Here is a 19,365-nt window from a genome sequence, read left to right on the forward strand (position 1 = left end):
TCCCGCGCTGCCCGCATCGTTTCAGCGGAGACGCCTGGTGGAAGCCAGTGGGGAAGAGTCTGTCAAAGCCTGCGGCGCCCGTGGTGCCTGCAGCTCCGGGCTGGCCGAGCTTGCGCGCCGGCCCATCCTGGACCTTCAAGAATTCATTACCGCTTTAGCTGACTTCTCCTCACCCCCTTGCAGCAACTCATCTCTGCCGTGCTCTGCCAAGATGGAAGCTGTCCGGGCACCTCTCCCCGCCCTGTCACACTTCCGAGTTCAGTTTCTCAGTTGCTTTGTTACCTTAAATCTCTGATGGGCTCGGGAAAAGTTAGGGTTAATATGAAACTACTTCATTTTATGTTTACCTTTATTATTTAAAAGTATTCTCCTAAATACATTTAAAATAAGTTTAATACATTTGAATAAATAAAATGTTTTAAATTTCATATTTCTATTTAATTAATATACGTTACTTTTAGGTTTAAATTTGCCATATCTACTATGAAATCAGTCAGCGATGCTAATGAGACTGTTTGGATTTACCCCCAAAAGGCAGTCAGGGAAATGGATGACGATGACAGACTCGTGCCATCCTCAGCACCCGTGGGATTTGCACTGAGCGGTTGCAAGGCTCTGGCGCCCCATGGAGACCTTTCCAGAGAGTGTGAGGGCAGAGTGGGCAGAGAGAGGTCCTTTCACGGGAGAATGTTGATGGGAAAAAACAGGAAATGGTTAAAAAAAAAATAGAGAAAGGCTATGCGTATGTCACAATGAACTTCATTTTTTAATTATTCCTTTTGTTTGACTTTTAAATTTTTATATCTACCACTTCACTTATTTTCCAGTTTTGCCAGACCTCAATCTGCTATAGGACATACTGTATTTATTTAAATATGTCATCTTAAACATGTAAAAGTAATGTTAGTTACATCATTTAATCATTCTCTTAGGCTACTAAGAAATATTAAATGATAGCACATGAATTGATATTTTAATGACTGAGAAAAAATAATATGCGTTACTTCCTGGAAGAAATAACCAAAGAAGCGGAAGGGCAGGTGGGCGTTCCAGGGCCTGTGGGCGCTGGCGCTCTCCCGTGCCTCCACGGATTAGGTGCTGCTTGCAGCCGCGAGGTTCATTTCATTCCATTGTAAAGTGTTCTTTCCTTTCAGAAAGGTTCTTGACAATCACATATACAAAAAGCATATCGATAATTTTTCTTGATTTCAGTGAGGAAATTAAAGTTCAACCAAATCAGTTCAGAGAATCTGCAGAAGCAAATGGAAGGATTTATGAGGAACAGAGAAAGTTAGAAGAGAGTTTCACCATTCACTTAGGCAAGTGTATTCATTTTTTGCCATCATAATGTATTGTAACTTGTGAAACTTTTTACTGCTGTCAGAGAAAAATCCTAGCATATGAGTAGACTCTACCAGGTTCTTTTTATTAAAAATTATGTTCTGCTCCAAGGAAGTCTGTAGTTTGTTAGCTGTAAGTTTTCTGTTTTAGCTCATATATTATCTTTTGCAAATAGGAAGATTAAATAGTTATCAAAACAGACAATTGCAGGGCCCCTTTAAAATTACTTGGAGCACAGATTTGTCTGGATTCTTGCCATAGAGATCTGCATCCTGTTCTGCTCGATTTTCGCAGCTGTCTGAGTATCTTTCTGGGGCTGTTGCCTCTCCCGCAGGAGCCCAGCTGAAGACCATGCATAACCTGCGGCTGCTGAGGGCCGACATGCTAGACTTCTGCAGGCACAAGAGGCACCACCGCAGCGGCGTGAAGCTGCACCGGCTGCAGACGGCGCTGTCCCTCTACTCCACGTCCCTCTGCGGCCTGGTGCTGCTGGTGGATAATCGCATCAATTCGTACAGCGGCATCAAGAGAGGTGCGCTGGCCTCGTGCATGTCCATTTCATCAAATTGCTCCACTTAATGCCATTCTAAAAAGAAAGGAATGATGGGAGAACTGAAAAAAAGCAGTAGTCACCCCAGATTCAAGTGGACCGGACAGCACCCAGGTCCAGGCCCAGCTGTGTGGGACGCGTTTCACACTTCACCTGCAAAGAGTGCATCGGGATACTTAATTTTTCTTAAGATGCCAACTTACTGTAGATAATACTCTTAGAGGATCCTAGTTTCAAGACAGAACAAAAAGAATAATCAAGATATAAATGTCTTTTTCAATTTAGAAGCAGATCCTGACTCAGTGAATTTTAGTTCATCCATTTGTCCTTTTTCTTTGTTTTTTTTTTAAATAACCTATTTCTTAAATATGCTTGGTAAATTCTACCTTCCTTCTTAGTACGATTCATTTTTTATGATTATTTAAAATTTTTAAATGAGTAAAATGGATTAAAATGTGTAACTTTTTCAAAGAAGCTTAAATAGACTTTATAGTCTATCATAAACATAAGAACCTTCTTACTTTTTAGCACTTTTAGGGACTGGATTATGGTCAAAGTATCTATTGTTTAAAGAAGGTTTGGAATTATATTAAAATTTCCTTGTCCGTTAACTGTTTACTCTTTTGAGTGATTGAGACATTAAGTTTCTGATCAAAACAAAATTGTTGTCCCCTAACTTAGTAAGACGTAATTATTGAAAGGCTGAGTGTGAGCGGTCGTCCTTGTGAATTTTATCCTTGTTTCTCCTGGATCTCACTGTAATACTAAGTACGTGATACTTCACCTTTAGAAGTTTGTAACTGTGTTGGGTCCCTTAGATTTCGCCACGGTTTGCCAGGAATGCACTGACTTTCACTTTCCCCGAATCGAAGAGCAGCTGGAGGTTGTCCAGCAGGTGGTACTTTATGCCAGAACCCAGCGCAGGAGCAAGCTGAAAGACGCACACGGTCAGTCCAACTTGAATTTTTAAAAATTTTGCTTTCAATGTGTTCTGTCCCTAAGCACTCTCCTAGCATATGGGCCATCGGAAATTCAGAAAGTTTTGTAGGTGGGAAGGTGGAAGAAAGAAATTAAGAAGAAAAGTCAAGATCTTTAGAAGCTTAAATTGTTCTTAATTTCCTTTTTTGTGTGATTTTGTTCAAGATCCCTTGAAAACCTGTTTCTAAAATTCAGTCCTGTAGTTATACACTGGGCGAAGCAGGCGCTCTGGGGGACATTGGTGATCTTTTGTCCAGGTTCTGTATCTCTAAAATGGATACGATTATTACCACCGAGGGCATTGAAATCATAGAGTAAATAGCCCAGAATACACCCTTTTTGTATGTTCCATCTTTGATCCATTTACGTAACATGACATCAGTTACAAGAATTGGTTTTGGTTGTTCTTTTAAGAAATCACTATGTTTAGAACTATGCCCTGCGTTCTCTATACTTACCCACAATCTAAACATCCTTCTAGGAAATTTACTGGGAAATGACTAAGCTATGGAAAAAGTCCATGGCATCTTTTTCCAGAAATTTTCTGCTTATGCATAGGAAGACTTAAGTGAAGACCTAGGGAAGGCCAAAAGAACACACTCTGACTCAGATTACAGAGGAATTCTGCTGTTTTGAATCGAAACATGAAATTGTAAGTTGAATTGGTGCCATAGGTTTGTTTAGTCAGGAGCTAAATATGAGGGCAGTCATTCTAAAGTATGTGTAAGGTGTGTTTTTCCTATTTTCCTGACATTTCATACTGTGCCACAGGCATAAAATTACAGTGCATGCTCTTACCTGGCCTGAGTGCATGCTCGGTATTTTACTATTTCTTATAAAAATCTGATTACCTTGCCCAAGAAATAAAACTCGGTGTGTTTTTAAATGGTTGCTGGTCAGTCTTTAAATCCACTTCTGGTGCTTTGGGTGTCTGTTTTGTTTGTTTATTTTACAAACGCAGTGTTTAAAGGAAACCCTTGTAGTACTTTCGGTTCACGTTCTGTGTTCTGTAGTGATGAGACGGGGATCGCTGCATCTTTGCTTGGTGTCTTTATTCCTTTCTCCCGTCTAATAATGGGATTCCTCCCTTTCCCCTGATGCTGGAATGTGGCTGTCTAGACCTGACTTGATTAGCATTCACTGCAGTGTCCATGTTTATTCAGTAGACTTACAAAAAGTTTTGTTTGTATTTTAATCATTTCTTACATGGATAAAACAATTTCAAGATTCACACCAGTTTCCCACTCCAGAGGTGGACAGCGCTGTGTCACGTGTACCTTCAGGACGTGTGTGTGAGAGAGAGAGCACGTGTGTGTGTATTTGTTTTCCCTTTTCACGCAAACGGCAGCTTTCTCTGCACACTTTTCTGTATTCTGCTTTTGTTCACTGAGTAATTTGTCCTGGACATCATCTTGTGTCAGTACAGAAGGAGCCTCCCTGTGCCGTTTGACTGCTGCGCAGTGGTCCGTTGTGGGATATCCCGTTATTAATCAGTTTCCTATTGATAGACATCTAATCTATTCCAAAGTTTTGCTGTCATAAGTAGTAATGCGTGAATGACCTTACACACATGCCATCTTGCACGTGTGAGCACATCTATAGGGTGGGTTCATAAAGAGAAGTCCCTGAGTAAGGGACATGTACATTTGTAATGGTGGTGGTGTCTGCAGTTGCTCGCCATCGCGACTCCACCAGCTTGTATTTCCACTCTAGTTAGCTGTGGTTTCACTGTGGCAATACGTGTGACGTGCAACAGAGCCAGGCTGAGTATCAGGAAGTCAGTGTGGAAGCATATCCCAACAAAGACCCTTCTGGAAAATTTCAGCACATCCTCTTGATCTTCTCTCATCTTCCTCCTCCGTCTCGTTCGCACTAGCAGTGGTGTGCTCAGAAGCCTTTTACTATTATTCTTAGTAGTGACCCAAAGCATGCAGGTTGAGATCAGGCCAGGGGTGGGAGGAGGAGGAGGATGCTAAGTTTACTGATGAGAGAGAAAGTGTGCAGTGACAGGAAGCTTTAAACCACACACGGTTAGGGTGGTGTGTGTACATCGTGGTAGTATTTTGTTCTTGTTCAAGCAACTATTTTGTGGTTTAAGTGAGTCAGTGAAACAAGCAGTTTTATACAAGACTCCTTTCTTAAAGGACCCACGTGTCGTTACAGAAGAGCTTGCAAAAACACTTCCTTCGTCTTTTCCCTTTCTGGGCGTGCCCACGTTCACATCCTGGTTCGCAAGTACTGTCTTTCCCAAGACATTCCACTTGTCTCTTACTGTGTTTGTTATATTAGCATCTTTGTAATTCTGCAGTTCATCATGAGCCAAAAGCAATTTAATTTTTTGTACACATTTTATATACATTTTTCAAAGGTAGCCATCTTCTTAATATTACAAGGTGGTACCATTGAAACATGAACCATGAACTGTTCGTTCTTGTTTGCTTGGTAGGGATTCTGTTTGTTCACATCCCACGTGAACAAAATTAGGGTCCTTATTTATGAGTTCATGTTCTCTGTGCTGCAAGCAAACGTTTATTTGAAGCCTGTCAATTACATGACCGTGAGAATCAGACTGTTGCACTAGGTTTGGGTTCTGGCCACCCAGAACCTTCTCTCTGTGACTCTCTCTCCCCCTCTGTCTGTTTGTAACATACGTGCGTTTACAAGGTACGATGTTATAAATCAGTTATTCAAAGTAGTCTGCAGGTAAAATGTGAGGCTATTTTTGTCAGAATTTTTTTGAAACCATAATATTTCCTTGTTGTTTTCAGTTTCCTCATTTGAAGTTCTGACTTTTCAAGTGATCTTCTGATGTTGAAGGCCATTTCAATATAGTTTTATATTTAATTGGAATAAATAAACAGCCTCTTAAAGATAGCTGCTTTGACTGCTGATACTCATCCTGCATTCTTGAGTTCTTGTAGAATTCTTATAAAACTCAGATTTGTCTTCTATTAAAAATACGTGTTCGTATGTAAAACAGTCTGAGTTCAACTGTAACAGTGTACGGTCAGTTGCAGTATATTTTATTGTACCAACATGTGTCCTTCAGAGTAATATCACACCTTCTGAAAAGAAAGAAAGAAAGAAAGAAAAACTACTGAATATCTGAAAAAAAAATGTTCCACCTGAAACAGAATCTCACATACCTGTTTGAAAGAAATTGTACGGTGTCAGATGAGAAGCAACAAATTTCAGGAATGGGCTGAATATCAAGTGCTTTCTGGGCTGCTAAGCATTAGCTCGTAGTCCTGAACAAGTTGTGTCAACAGTGGTGACTCCGATGCTAAAAATAAACATGGCCGCACCACAGCTATCTAATGAGTGTTTTATGTGTACTTAGTGCCCTGAACCTCCCAGATGAAAAACAGGGCATTGGCAAGTCCAGTGTGGTTGGAACCATGGGATTTGGAATCTGAGTGTGCAAGTCCTAGAGCTGGTGCCACCATTTCCCAGCGCGTGCCTCGCTAAGTGAACTAACTCCATCTACGCCTCTGTTCTCATGCACAAAATGACGAGCGCGCTAGGATTTACAAGGTTGTGCTGGAGGGCGTTTGTAGGAGTTAAATGAGACCCGTCCATGTAAAGCATGTGTCAGACCACCTGCATGGAGAGATCCTGGCACGTGTTTGCTGTTGCTGTGGTTGCCTGGGGAGTGGCAGTGATAGTAATATGTTTTCATATGTTGTTTCTTTCATGTTGCATTATCTTACGAATAGATTCTGGAAATCGAAATGGAGGAAGTGATGATAAAACTAAGAATGCCGATCGGAACTATTTAAATGTCTTACCTGGTAAGTTTTATCCTATCCTAAGTTGCCATTTTCTTATAATCGCATACATGGAAAGCATAGATTTGAAACATAAGTTCTTATGTTGTACATTACGAGACACCTGTCAGTGGATCACTTGAGAACACTGTCTGCCGCAGTGTTGTGCAGTTAAACCTTCGTTCTTCTACCAGCACTAAGTTTTTAGATTCACACAAGAAAAATCGCTCAAGCAGTTGCATATTTTTACCGTTGTTTGCTATTTCAAGTTTCCCCTTTTATACATTGTTTCGTAGTTTCTTAAATGAACCAGGAAGTAGTTTTTATTCTGAAATTTAAACAATCGCACATGGGGGTTTTAACAGCTGAACGTGTGAAAAGAACATGGACCGTCTGATTTAGAATCTTTCTTCCATTTCCCCGTAAATTTTTGTGCTTTCTGTTTCTTTAATTTTCTTTATTATTCGTGGATGTATTGTTTATCTGCCGGAAATTCAGTCTCCTGGTCCTCTTCCAGACTGAAAGCATTCTGAAGGTCCTTGGTGGTGTTTGTATGGTAGGGAGGACCTGTTTGTTCACTTTATAAGACTCAAGTCTTTTAAAGTAAATGGTAAATTTTGCAGTTTCATAAATAACCAAAGTTGTGTCCTCACATTTCCTTCCCCAGATTTTCTACATGTAGGTCACATTCCACTTAATCTAAGCAAATAGCACACCCGTCTCTGGCCCTCACCTCATCAGTCCCCACCACTTAGCTTGTGGTCATCAGCTTCCGAATTTCCTCCCACCATCAGGTGTCCTGCCTCGGTGGGTAACGTCGGAGGCGGGATTGCGTCACGGCGTGCTGCTTCCTCCACCTTGTGGAGCAGGAAATAGGCCTCCTCTCCATCTAAAAATACCTTCATTGAGACAGGGTTTATTGTATTTTTCTTCATAGATCCATAATTTAAATCATCTGTGTTTTGTGGCTTGCTTGAAATGTGCCAATCTTATCTATTCCGGAGGTACCGACGTCTGATTGTTTTAAATTTAACTCTTTATTGCTCTATTTATTCTCTTCCTTACTCCTTTTTTGGAAAAAGCCTATAGGTCAGTATCTCATTATACCACCACACCAGGAGACTATGGCGTGAGGCTGCATTAGAAAAGGAGTCTTAGCGGTTCAGCTCAGTGTGCTGACAGCGTCTGAATCCCCATCTGGCTGCAGGGCCCTGCGCAGCCCGGCGGTGTACCGGAGGGGAGGAGGGGCCGAGTCACAAATGCTCCCAAGTTTTACAGCTGTAGAGGAGAAGTTTTACTTGTGTGTCTTGTAAGCAGTGGGTTTGCTTGATCACTATCTAAGTGTTTACAGCTTACATCATCAGTTCTCACAAGAACTTTGTCAGGAAAGCAGTCGGGCATTACTTTTCCCATTTAATTCACGAGGGACAGAGGATCTGTATGTTGAATTGATTTGCCCAAGATCACTCAGCCAGTAAGTGCTAGAGAGCGGATCTTCTTGATACCCAGTCCGGTCCTTTCTCTACGATGGCATGTTATTTTGACTTCTGCTGCCAGCTCCATGACCCCCACTTTCCTAACGGGTACAGCGAGGCCCAGGGCGAGTCACCTGAGGTCAGACAGAGCCGTGCCAGCCCGGGGATTAGGAGCACCTGACTTGTGCAGTAAGCCATCGGGCTCGCTGCTGGACTGGAGCCCGCGTCTAATGCTCTGACTCCTATCATCTCAGTTCCCAGTGGGGGTTCAGGAGGTAAGGCGCCTCGCGGGCCCAGGGGGACACTGTTCCCGCGGTCCACCGGGCTCCTGAGAAGTCGGCAGTGTGTGTCTCCCAGCGCCCGCCGAGGAAGCCGCCGCTGCGCCGCTCCCCGCCGCACAGTTTCTTCCCATTGTTCCTCTGTCTGGTCTGTTGAGGTAGCTCTGTCACTGGCCTCGCTTTCAGTTCTTTTGCTGTTTATCTAATTCTTTCAAGTTAAAGGAAAAAAAAAGACCTTTGCCTTGGGGCCTGCCAGTGGGGGCACAGCTTACGTGCGCTAGTAGCGAGAAATGGTTAAACACTGTGCCCAAGTGCATTAAGTACTTTAAATGTACTCTGTGTTTATGGGTAAACGGAGGTAAAATCCTGAGATGATGCCTGAGAAGCGAGGGAGAGCACGTTCGTGAGAGCAGGGCCTAGTGACGGAAGAGCCGTTCTTAGAAGAGCAGAGTGTCCCTCGAGGGACGCAGCCGGGTTCCCAGTGCAGCAGGCATGTTCACAGAAGCACAGTGCTATATGCTTCATATTTTATTTATTTATAGTGACAGAAACTACAGAACAGAAATGATGGCTAGTGTGACCACGTAGAAAACAGAATGACTGTAAAAAGCCTGGATTGTAAGTTTTGATAAACACTGGGCCAGCCTTCAGTCCAGAACATCTGTTTACCGTTCACTGAACAGGTGTTCCCCGAGTACCTGCCGTGCACCGGGTCCCGCCGCTCCGCGCGCTGGAGAGCGCGCGGGAAGCAAGAGAGGCCGGGTCCCTGCAGTCGTGGAGTGTAAACAGTGGTCTCTTTAAAACAGCCTCACAGACAAATAACAAAAGAATTTCAGTGCCAGGAAGGAAATAAAACAGACCAACGTGAAAGAGATTAAGTGAGGGGTGAGGGAGTCCTCTCTCCATCCAATGGGCTAGTCAGGGAAGACTTCTCTGAGGAGGCGACCTTTGCTGTGAGACGTGATTGGCGAAAAGCCGGCAGCCGTGCAGGAGCCATGGGGAGAGCCTCCCTGGCAGCAGCCCCGGGCGGGGGATGAGCTCTGTGTGTCTGAGGAGCTTACCCTGTGTGCCTGGGGCAGGGGGTGAGGCAGGGGACCAAGTCTGGGTTTTCTCTGGGTGTAGTGCAGCCTGTTGAACCATTTTAAGTAGGAGAGTGATATAATCCGATTTACAGTTAAATCATTTTTGCTTGAGATGTGAAAACGGTTGGTAGGTGGACAAAAATAGGAGAAGAGAGATGAAGAGGCTGTCACAGAAACCGGGGTGAGAGACGACGGTAGCATGGTCTAGGGTGATAGCAGTGAACATGGGGAGCTCAGATTTGAGAGATTGGGCTGTTTGCTGGAGATATACTGAAAATGGTGGCTTGGATCATGGATTGCAGTGGAGACACTGGGAGAAAGACAGTGATTAAGGGCAGCTTCCGTGTTTCCGTCCTGTGCGGCGAACTGCAGGGAGATGGGACCCGTTAACTGAGAGAGAGCAGATTTAGGGCGCACGGAAGATGGGTAATCAGGCAGCCTGCTTTTACATGTTGAGTTTCCTTTAAATAGGACATTTTGAGCATTTATGTCAAAATAATGCCGGGTCCTCATCTGGTTTACGTACTGCTCGGTGGCCCCTTCCTAACAGTTGTGACCTCTAACATAAAATTCCCTGACACCCCCGTTTTTTTTTAAAGTATAGTTTTGTTTAATTGAAGCAGAATATATAAACAGCTCGTACAGCTTAATAGGAAAGAAACAAACAACCCAATCCACAGATGGGCAGAGGACCTTAACAGGCACTTCTCCAGTGAAGACGTACAGATGGCCACTAGGCACATGACGCCCCCTTTCTCATCACCTTCTTTCCGAGAACTAAGGAGCAGTGATCGTTTGGTCCCTGACTCCCCTCTGCAGCCGCCGCACACCGGCTGCCCATCCTGGTTGTTTGTAAAGCCCACTGATGGGTGTGACTCATGCACTTGGAAGTCATGACTGTGTGTGTCGTTCCCAGGAGAGTTCTACATCACGCGGCACTCCAACCTCTCAGAGATCCACGTCGCCTTCCACCTCTGTGTGGACGACAACGTGAAGTCAGGGAACATCACCGCCCGGGACCCTGCCATCATGGGGCTGCGAAACATCCTCAAGGTGTGCTGCACCCACGACGTCACGACCATAAGCATTCCTCTCCTGCTGGTGCACGACATGTCCGAGGTGAGCGGGGCGGGCGCGGCGTCTTCGGGCGCGTTGCTCTCAGTGTTGTGTCATAGTAACAATCCACTTCACACGTTCGAAGCTCTGTTTCTTTTCACCAAGGGACCTTTGCACTCCTATCTGTGTACTAGAACTGAGCGACATACGATCTAAAACTGAATAGTCCCTCACCATTGATGCCGGAGAGTTACTGCGGCGTCCTCAGCAGGTAGGGTGGGGCGTCAGACTGGCCTCCGGCTTTGGATCAGGCGCGTGCCCTCCTCTGCCTTCTCCATTTTTGTCTTAAGTGGTATTAGATCTACTTCCACGTTTGTATTAGGTTTAGGCTAACGTTAAAATTAGTTGGCATTCTCTGAGTTCGCACTAATAGGCGGAGGCAGAGCTGTCGTCCCGGAGGTGACGGGCAGGAGCCGGCCTCGCGCTAGCGGCGCCGCCCTCCGCTCCTTCTCTCCTGTCCTGCGCGTTGTTGTACATTTTTAATTTAAAAAGAAAAGTCTTCTTCCACGACTGTTTGCTTTCTCTCCTGCTTCCTTCCCTTGCCCACATAAAAACTGGTTAGAGGGGTGAGTTGCAGAAATAACACAGAGAGTAAGAATTTGACCTCAGAGAGACGGGAGTAACAAAGCGGCCTCAGAACGAAAGGGCGCGGGCAGGTCCCCCCGGGAGGCCGGCGGCCGGCCTGGCGGTGGCGGGCCCCTGTCGGCAACGTGCTGCCTGCTTGCTTAGAGGGGCATTTTTTAAAAAAGCACCGTGGCTAACTGGCGAGTACAGACTGTGAAAGGAAAGAAGTTTGACCATCGATTATCAGAAGTTATTTACCAAAATAATAGATGTGTGCAAATGCTGTATCGTGAAGTGCAGCATGAAAGGTTTTGTGCTGTGCTGTTTCAGAGGGACAAGTCCCCGCTTAGAGCCGCCACCTCTAAATGCAGCCCCAGTATAAGCGCACACACACCGAGTCCGTGTGGGGCAGGGCGGCTTTAACTGGCTTCCCACTTCCAGACCATTCGTACTTTCACCAGACGCCCCTCGTTTTGATGAAGAGAATTCGGGCTCCATCCCACGAGGGTGTCACCATACTTCAGAATGTTCTGTTCCATTCACGTCTGTAGCCTCAGTGCTGCCGAGTACGGCAGCAGGAGAGAGTGACAAGCATGGGGTTTCCCCGACTCTAGCTTTATGTAGTTTTAGTTTCATCAGGAGTTCTTAGCCGTTGTGATCTTCGCTAACTAGTCCATCCATAGAAGAGTCTTCGGGGAGTAACAGAAAGCGTGTGATGAATCCAGTCACAAGGACACATCCACATGTTCCTGCAGCTGGACGCCTGGTTAACCAGTCTATAAAAATGGTTATATGTAGGTGGGAAACAACCTCAAAAACAGTGTTTCCAAAAGTCACTAAGTTCAGATTTACTTCCAGACATCTGATGCTACTAGCGTGCCCTCTCCCTTAGTGTCACAAAAGTTACATGTTTTAAATCGGGACAGCCAGCTGCAGAACATTAAGTTTGTTTCCAGAATTTCCATTTTAATTCACCAAAGTATATTGAGCCACGATCCTCCCCTTTGTTGTATTTAAACCTCCATTCAGGTCAAGAAGTTTATTCTGCAAACCCAGACAGCACTGCACAGGATGCAGAGGTGGTGTTTGTCCCGGCTTCCGTGCAAGGGTCCAGGGCATTTCAGCTCTTGTTTTCTTCCTATGACAAACAAGCTTGCCAGGCACTGTTACCACGTTGCAGGGCGTGGAAGGTAACAGCGATAATGTCAGAAACTGTCCCTGTCCTGTGGTCGATAAAAAACAGCTGTTGAAATGAATTTCAGTTTAAAAAAAAAGGAAAGAAAAAGTCATGTGTCAGCAAAAGGAAGACATCTTGCTGCCACCAGTTGTATCTGTAGATCTTTGTGATCTGAAGACATTGCCAGACGGAGTCCATCTAGCCTGGTGGATGTGGGACAAACCTGCAGGTCCCGAGTCCTGAGTTCCTGACTCCTTTTTTATGCCCTGAACACGTCCAATTGTTTGGGACTTGGGGGTTTTCATTGTTGCCGTCATTGTGGTCAATACGGATGTTGTTGCTTGTTTTTAGCCTTTTTTTAGCATATCATACACATAAAGAAAAGTTCACATCTCGTAAATATAGTCCCATCTGCACCAGCCGAACACCAGCATCATCAATCCCCAGGTCATCTAATAGAACGTCACACGCTCCCCAGAGCCGCCCTCATGCTCCCTTCCAGCCTCTTACACCGCATTCCCTCCGCAGAGGTAGCACCTGTTTTCACGTGAAGAGCATAGAATTGTTCGGTGTGTTTTCGTCCTGTGTGTCCGCGGGCTCCTGTCGTGCAGACCCTGCATCTGGCGTCACGTGCATGGAGCTTGTCGGTGTCGCTGTCTGTGGTCGTCGGGGTGGGCTCTCTGGTGCAGACTGTCCCCCGGCAGGCCGAGACCGCGGGCGCTGAGCCGTTCTGCCGCACAGGGACATCTGGGTACTTCCCCGGTCTTGCTTCTGCCGTTCCTGCGAACGTTCTGGCACGCGCGCTTCGGTGCTGCTGTTGGGCAGATGCTTAGGGGTGGGATTGCTAGATGTCAGGCCAGGCGCGCGTGCGGCCAGAGGGTCTCCCAGGGTGGTTGCCGGCTGTGAGAAGCGGGGAAGCCGGGCTGCTGCGCCTCACCCTCGGATTAACACGAGCGGTTCGGGAACCTCCGAGGCACGCTCTTGAGGAAGGAACAGTCTTGCCGTTTCCCCCGTGAGTACATGAACTCAGGAAACGAGTCTTATCTGACTTCTGAGACGTGCAGTGAAGACAGAAGAGGATGCCCCGACCATGTGTTCACCACCACTGCAGCTCGACCTGGCCCTGATGCGGGGAGAGTGAAGCTGAGCGGTCAGGGTGCGGCCCCCCGCTTCGGGTCCCGGGGATCGTCAGCACTGACGTTGTGGTGCAGCTTCACAGCTTGCGAGCTGACTGCGTGTGCACGGTGCCCGCTCGTCCTCTAGGGCGGAGCCGCAGGGCCTAGTTTCCTGCCTCGCTTCCGAAGTCTGAGCTGTTTCAAGTGGTCCTTCCCCCTTCTCCAGGGGGTTCCTCTCACAGTGCGTTCTCACAGCTGTGACGCTAAGATGTAGAACTTTCACCGTCATTTAGAGCTCATGGTCAAAGCTTTCTGTCCTGACCTGACGCACCGTGAGGTAAACCCGGCTCCTGTGTGAACGTGCACTCAGCGAGGGCTCCTTGCGAGGCTGCAGCCCCCATCCCGTGATGACACCGGTCAGCCGTGTCCCGTGTCTTAGTTGTGCTCTTGACTTCTGAAGCCTGCGGTTCACTTTGTCCAAGCCGTCAAAGCCATTCTTTTTGTGTGCTGGTTTCAATCAGAGAAAAAATGGCCAGATGCTTGGGATGGAGTGTCTGTGTAGGCAAATGGAAGACTTAACAGCACCCCAGGTGTGTGTGAGCGCACATGCCCACAGCTCTCTGCAGGGTCCTTCAGACCTGTATGCCGCTCAGCAGCACTAAGTGGAGGGCTGGAATGTGCGGGTTTATATCATCTGAAATTAAATTGTCACTTCAGAGATACCCTGGGACCTGCCATGATCTGATGTTCTGCTGTGTTCCCTGTGGCACCGATGAAACTTGGCTTTGACTCGCAGCATTCTAAAGAGTGTGATATTATTAATTTGGTTCATGAGCATCCGCTTTAGCCCACAGTTAACCACACATGTACCAAAAGCAAGAACGTATCTATTGAGGGATAAAAGGTGACGGGCTTTGGAGAAGCAGGCAGTGAAAGGACCTGATGCTTCTTGCCCATCTGCTTTTGGCCAGACTGCGAGCACCACCCCGTTCTCGCCTGTGCTTCAGTCCTTCATCGTTGCCTTTGCTGCCCTGACTGCAGCCCCTCAGGGTCCCTTGTGTCCTGTGTGTGGGGTTGGAGGCCGGCTCTCAGAAGCTCCGTGCGGCCGTTCATCGTCCTCCGTGAGCGGTGCTTCTTAGACTTGACCTTCGCCTGGAACAGCGCAGAAGCCGGTAGTCACAGGTATTAGTAAGTGGCCGCTTATGGGACAAGTTACTTTCAGATAATGCTTTTCTATATGTAAAAACAATGCTTTATTATAATAGTATAAATAGTAATAATTCTTTGATTCTGATTATTTTCATGGTATTCCGAAAAAATGGTGTGTTTCAGAGTAGCATCCTGAGGTGATGCCAGTACTCAGTTACGTGGCAGTATTCATTCCCACATGTGGTCCTTCAGTAAAATGTCTTACGTCAGTGAACGATATGTAAATAGGACACCACACGTGAACCCAGCAGAAACAACCAGACATGGAAACAGACAAAGACTTGTGCGTCGCTGGAGCTGTGAGACCTGGACCAGGGAACAGAACTTGAAGACAAGCTTAAAATGCCTTCAAGTGAAAAGGTGCTGTGAAAAATGACCCAGCAGCTGCAAACTGCGTTTGTGATTACTGGCGGGCATGTCTGAGGACGAGCATGCGTCGCGGTCAGGGGTTGGAAGACTCTGCTCTCATCAGTTGCCCTCAGACTGGTCTGTGGGCTGAAGTCCCAGTCAGAAGCCCGGTGGGACAGCTTTCAGAATGACCAGCATTTCCTCTTCGCTGCAGACAGGTAGTTTTCAGTCATCTTGCTCTCGCTGTGCATTTTTTTAATGAGGCAGAAACAAGCCCCCAGACAAAACACACGCAAGCGCGTTCTCCCGGAGGGCCCCGTGGCTGTCTTGTAGCAGCCTTTACAGTACGAGGAAGTGCTCTTCCTCTTTGTGAGCGTGAAGCTAGGAAGTGTTATAAACATGACTTAGACACCAGAAAAGTCTGCTCGTCACTTGTATAAGCTTCCGGAACCTGGGGAAAGAAGATTCTTTACTTTTTAGCCCTCCCGGCAACTAGACCCCTCTTATTTATCCATCTTAAGAAAAAGTATCTTCTCAAAAAAGTAGTGTCTTCTCAAAGCCTAATTCTGGCTACAGAGAAAGTCACTTTTTAAATTTCCATGGATAAAAAACGACTCACTCAACTTATATGTGAGCGTCTGTATGCTGAGTGTTACAGAAGGCATCGTACAGGTGCTAAAGGTGAAGAAAAGTGCTCCACGCCCTGGATACAGACACACGCACACATCGTATACATAAATATGTGTACTGCAGCGTTGTTAACAAAAAGAAGAAGTGGAAATCTAGTTATAAAGGGCCATTTAAAAAAGTTGTGATACATTAACTCAGTAAAACAGCAGGTTTTAAATTGTGCGCTAGGATACCTCCCAGGTCCTCGACCCTTCGGGGGATCAGCGAGACTAGATACTTTCATGGTAACAGTGAGGTGTTACATGCCTTCTCCACTCTCACAGGAGCGTCACGGAGTTCTTCCGGAGGCTGGGTGGTCACACAACAGACGGGTGCAGAGGCAGGTGTGAGAACCCAGGCATCTCCATGAAGCCCGGCATTGATGAGATTTGTAGATACGTGAGACATTATTGCTGCTCTTCTCGCTAAAATGTTTTTGTTTTGGAAAATATAGTAACTTTACATTAAAAAAATATGTTAACATGGAGTGGGTTTATTTTCGTTGTTTTTAAATGAAATGAAGATTTTTATATTTTTCTCAGTTTTAATTTCTAATGCAATAAATATCAAGAGATATAAGCCATAGAAACAAAAGCTAAGTGGAGTCCTCAGTGGTTTTTAAGAGTGTTAGAAGATCCTAAAAGCAAAGAGATTAAGGATCACCATAAAGAATTGATAAACACATTGTATTGTTACAATTACAAAGGCTTGCAACATGGGAAAATAACTTGACGGTAGTGAAAAGAAGTGGAACTGCAAATGGCGCAACCGCTGATCGTAACTGGGAAATCATCGGTGTGCTAGAGTCTGGTGCTGGCGCGCGCGCTCTGCTGGTCAAAGGTTAGAAAGGAATGTCGGGAAGAACGTGCTCGGTTTGTGGCTCGGGTAGGGTGTTTATTTCTATTACTTTTGTGATAACATATGTTGTCAATAAAAACATCTTAATGCATTGCTTATTCACATATTGTGCAATTTAATAGAGTTATTCGTGCTAACATATTGTGGGTAATTGGTGGGGTTCCTGTATCGTTTATATTTGTCTTTAGAGTTAATTACGTAGAAAGTTTTAAGGACATGTTCATTTTTCAAAGTTCATTTTTTAAATTATACTTACTGGGCTAATTAAATTAGTTTGCATTGCGTAAGTATAGTCTTCGCAGCTGGAAGAAGTTACGTGCCTAAAAACCAGAGGAAATCCGGCTGAAATTGGCTGGCATTTGCCTGAAAGTGAATGGTCAACTCTGTAGACAAACTAAGATCTGTCTACATACATACATGTATATATATACACTTTTTTTTAAACAAAGTTCTGTTAAAAACACGGTTTGTTTTGTTTCTGTGTTTAGGAGATGACTATACCTTGGTGCTTGAGGAGAGCGGAACTTGTGTTTAAGTGTGTCAAAGGTGAGCACAACCTCGTATCCAACAGCATCTCTCTCCTGCAGCATCAGCAGTCCTCTGCTTCTTCCTCCCAAGTCCGGCATGGGGAGCTAGCCAGGGGAAGGAAGGGGCAGGTGCCCCGGCACGTGTGCCTCGGTTACATGGTGTAACGAGCAGACATTTCACAGCAAGCTCGCTTACTTTTTCCAACCACAAGGTAGAGTCTCCAGCCCTCTTGTAATGCAAGGATATTTGGACATTTATACAGCTTATTCTCTCTTACCTTTTATTTTCTTAAAAAGAAACAGAGCCACGTGGATAGTTAATCTCCCCCCACCCCCCGCCCCAGTTCACCTTTATTCTGAAAACGTGACTCTCCAGCGTCCCGTGCTGCGAACTGTCAGGTTCAGTGCCCCGGGTGTGTCCTCCGCCTGGGATCCTGGCCTCGTACGTCTTCAGGACGACACTAGCTCACAGGCGTATCCCTGCAGGTGTCTTCGTACAAATACGGAGCTCGCTAGTCTTTGACAGCCTGTTTTGGCTTCACTGTGTGGAGATGAAATCAGGCTTGAGTCGTGATCACAGGTGCATCGACAGGATGAGGCCGGGAGTCCCCCGCTGGGGACCGAGGACCGCAGGCGACCACCTGGCCCTGAGGCCGGGCCTCCCCCATGGACACACATCTCCCTGAGGTGTCAAGCTGTGCAGCCCCGCAGTGCGGGCTCCGTGTCCTTCCGTGCAGGGCCGGTGGGTTTGAAGACCAGACTCAGAGTTCAGTAGAGTCTGTCGTTCTCTTTCAGGGTTCATGATGGAAATGGCTTCATGGGACGGAGGCGTTTCTAGGACCGTGCAGTTCCTGGTGCCGCAGGTGTGTTTCCGGACCCGTCTCGCCCCAGCTCAGTCTCTGTGATGCTGCTGCTCACAGACTCCGCCGGGCCCCGGCCCTGGACTCAGTCCAGCCCAACAGAATGCTGACGGCTTTCTGTTTTTGAAGGGGAGAAGTGTTTAGATGCCATGAGGGCACTTAGTTTATTGTCAAAGATGTCAGCGTCTACCTCTCAGGGGGTCTTCTGTTTAACCCAAAGCCAGCCCTGACTTACTGTCCCTTTTCCCCACGCTTGTGTCTCGTTGACTCTGAAGAGTCGTGAAGAAGGGCATTAGCAGGGAGCGAGCCTGTGCCCCGCGTGGAGTTTAGCCGAGTTGCTGCTGCTGTCACCGCTGGTGACACTGGGTTATCTAGGGTTTCTGCTGCTCTCCTTACTGGACAGAGCAGTGCAGGTGCTCAGAGGCTGGAGCAGAGGACCCCCCCTCCGCCCCCCACTCGTGGCCGAGCACTTGAATCAGCCCTGGAAGGGAGTTTTCCCATACGGTACTCCGCGTCCAGAGCCACGTCCATCACTTCTGTATTTTTAAACACTAAAAACAATTTTAAATCAGTGATGATTTAACAAGGGCAAACTTTTTTTTTAACCCCTTGCAGAGTATTTCTGAAGAAATGTTCTATCAGCTCAGTAACATGCTGCCCCAGATCTTCCGCGTGTCATCAACGCTTACGCTGACCTCCAAGCACTAGAGCCTCGTAGACTGACATGCTGGCAGAAGGTGGTTAGGACCTCCGGGACCTAGAGCTGGGCCGGGATGCTGTCAAGCCAGAGATCCCGGGAAGAAAACCTGCAACCCAGGCCACGAATCAAATCCTGATAAATGCCTGTTGAACATTCCAGAAATTCACGTGCTGTGCAGACTAGTCGTCAGTCCCTTACTTGCACAGTTGTTCTTAAAGTCTTTTTTTAAACAAAATGTCTTCTTTTTTCCTGCTGATAAATGTCCTGTCTGTGAATATTAGTGAATTCGAACTTCCCAGACGTCACACATGGACCCTGGATGTAGGCGGTTTGTTCACTACATGTTCATGGAGGCATTTGACTTTTCTGAAAGGTTTGAATCGTATCAGGTGCAGGACTTAATTAACATACAAATAAAACCTTCCTTCCCCCTGATTTACCAGGAGAAAATTAAAAAGCAGTGAAGTAAGAGTGCATTGCAAGTGTGGGTTTCCTGTGATAACCTTTCTGTAGAAACACAAATGCATATATGAGACAAATGTGATTAGTCTCTCAAATTCCCCCGTTTCAAAAACTTGCTTGTCATGTACCCTTTCTAAGGTTTTGCAGGTTAAAAGTCAGAGACTCTGGACTCTTGACCAGTCTCACCCTCCCTCTGTGGCCCTGACCGTCTGTCGGCAGCGTTGCCTGGGCTGAGAAAACGGGGCGCTCCTGTGCTCGCCCGGTGGGGTCTGGTCTCGCCAGCGCCCGG

General features: G+C 46.3%; 1 protein-coding gene across 3 annotated transcripts in view; it reads left to right on the plus strand.

The window, feature by feature from the left end:
* The window catches only part of FERRY3 (FERRY endosomal RAB5 effector complex subunit 3), a 29,270-nt gene extending 10,185 nt beyond the window's left edge, over positions 1 to 19,085 (plus strand). For 2 of the 3 annotated variants that reach the window (XM_006210839.4, XM_015244956.3), the window contains exons 7-14: positions 1,213 to 1,319; positions 1,676 to 1,873; positions 2,710 to 2,838; positions 6,586 to 6,660; positions 10,388 to 10,590; positions 17,016 to 17,073; positions 17,850 to 17,917; positions 18,530 to 19,085. In XM_006210839.4, coding sequence (XP_006210901.1) covers positions 1,213 to 1,319; positions 1,676 to 1,873; positions 2,710 to 2,838; positions 6,586 to 6,660; positions 10,388 to 10,590; positions 17,016 to 17,073; positions 17,850 to 17,917; positions 18,530 to 18,622 — 931 coding nt within the window. In that variant the 3' untranslated portion in view covers positions 18,623 to 19,085. The remainder of the gene's footprint in view (positions 1 to 1,212; positions 1,320 to 1,675; positions 1,874 to 2,709; positions 2,839 to 6,585; positions 6,661 to 10,387; positions 10,591 to 17,015; positions 17,074 to 17,849; positions 17,918 to 18,529) is intronic. The other variant, XM_072954248.1, reaches the window with a different exon arrangement.
* Positions 19,086 to 19,365: the final 280 nt, after the last annotated feature.

This window comes from Vicugna pacos, chromosome 34 (genome assembly GCF_048564905.1).
Source record: "Vicugna pacos chromosome 34, VicPac4, whole genome shotgun sequence".
Classification (NCBI taxonomy): domain Eukaryota; kingdom Metazoa; phylum Chordata; class Mammalia; order Artiodactyla; family Camelidae; genus Vicugna; species Vicugna pacos.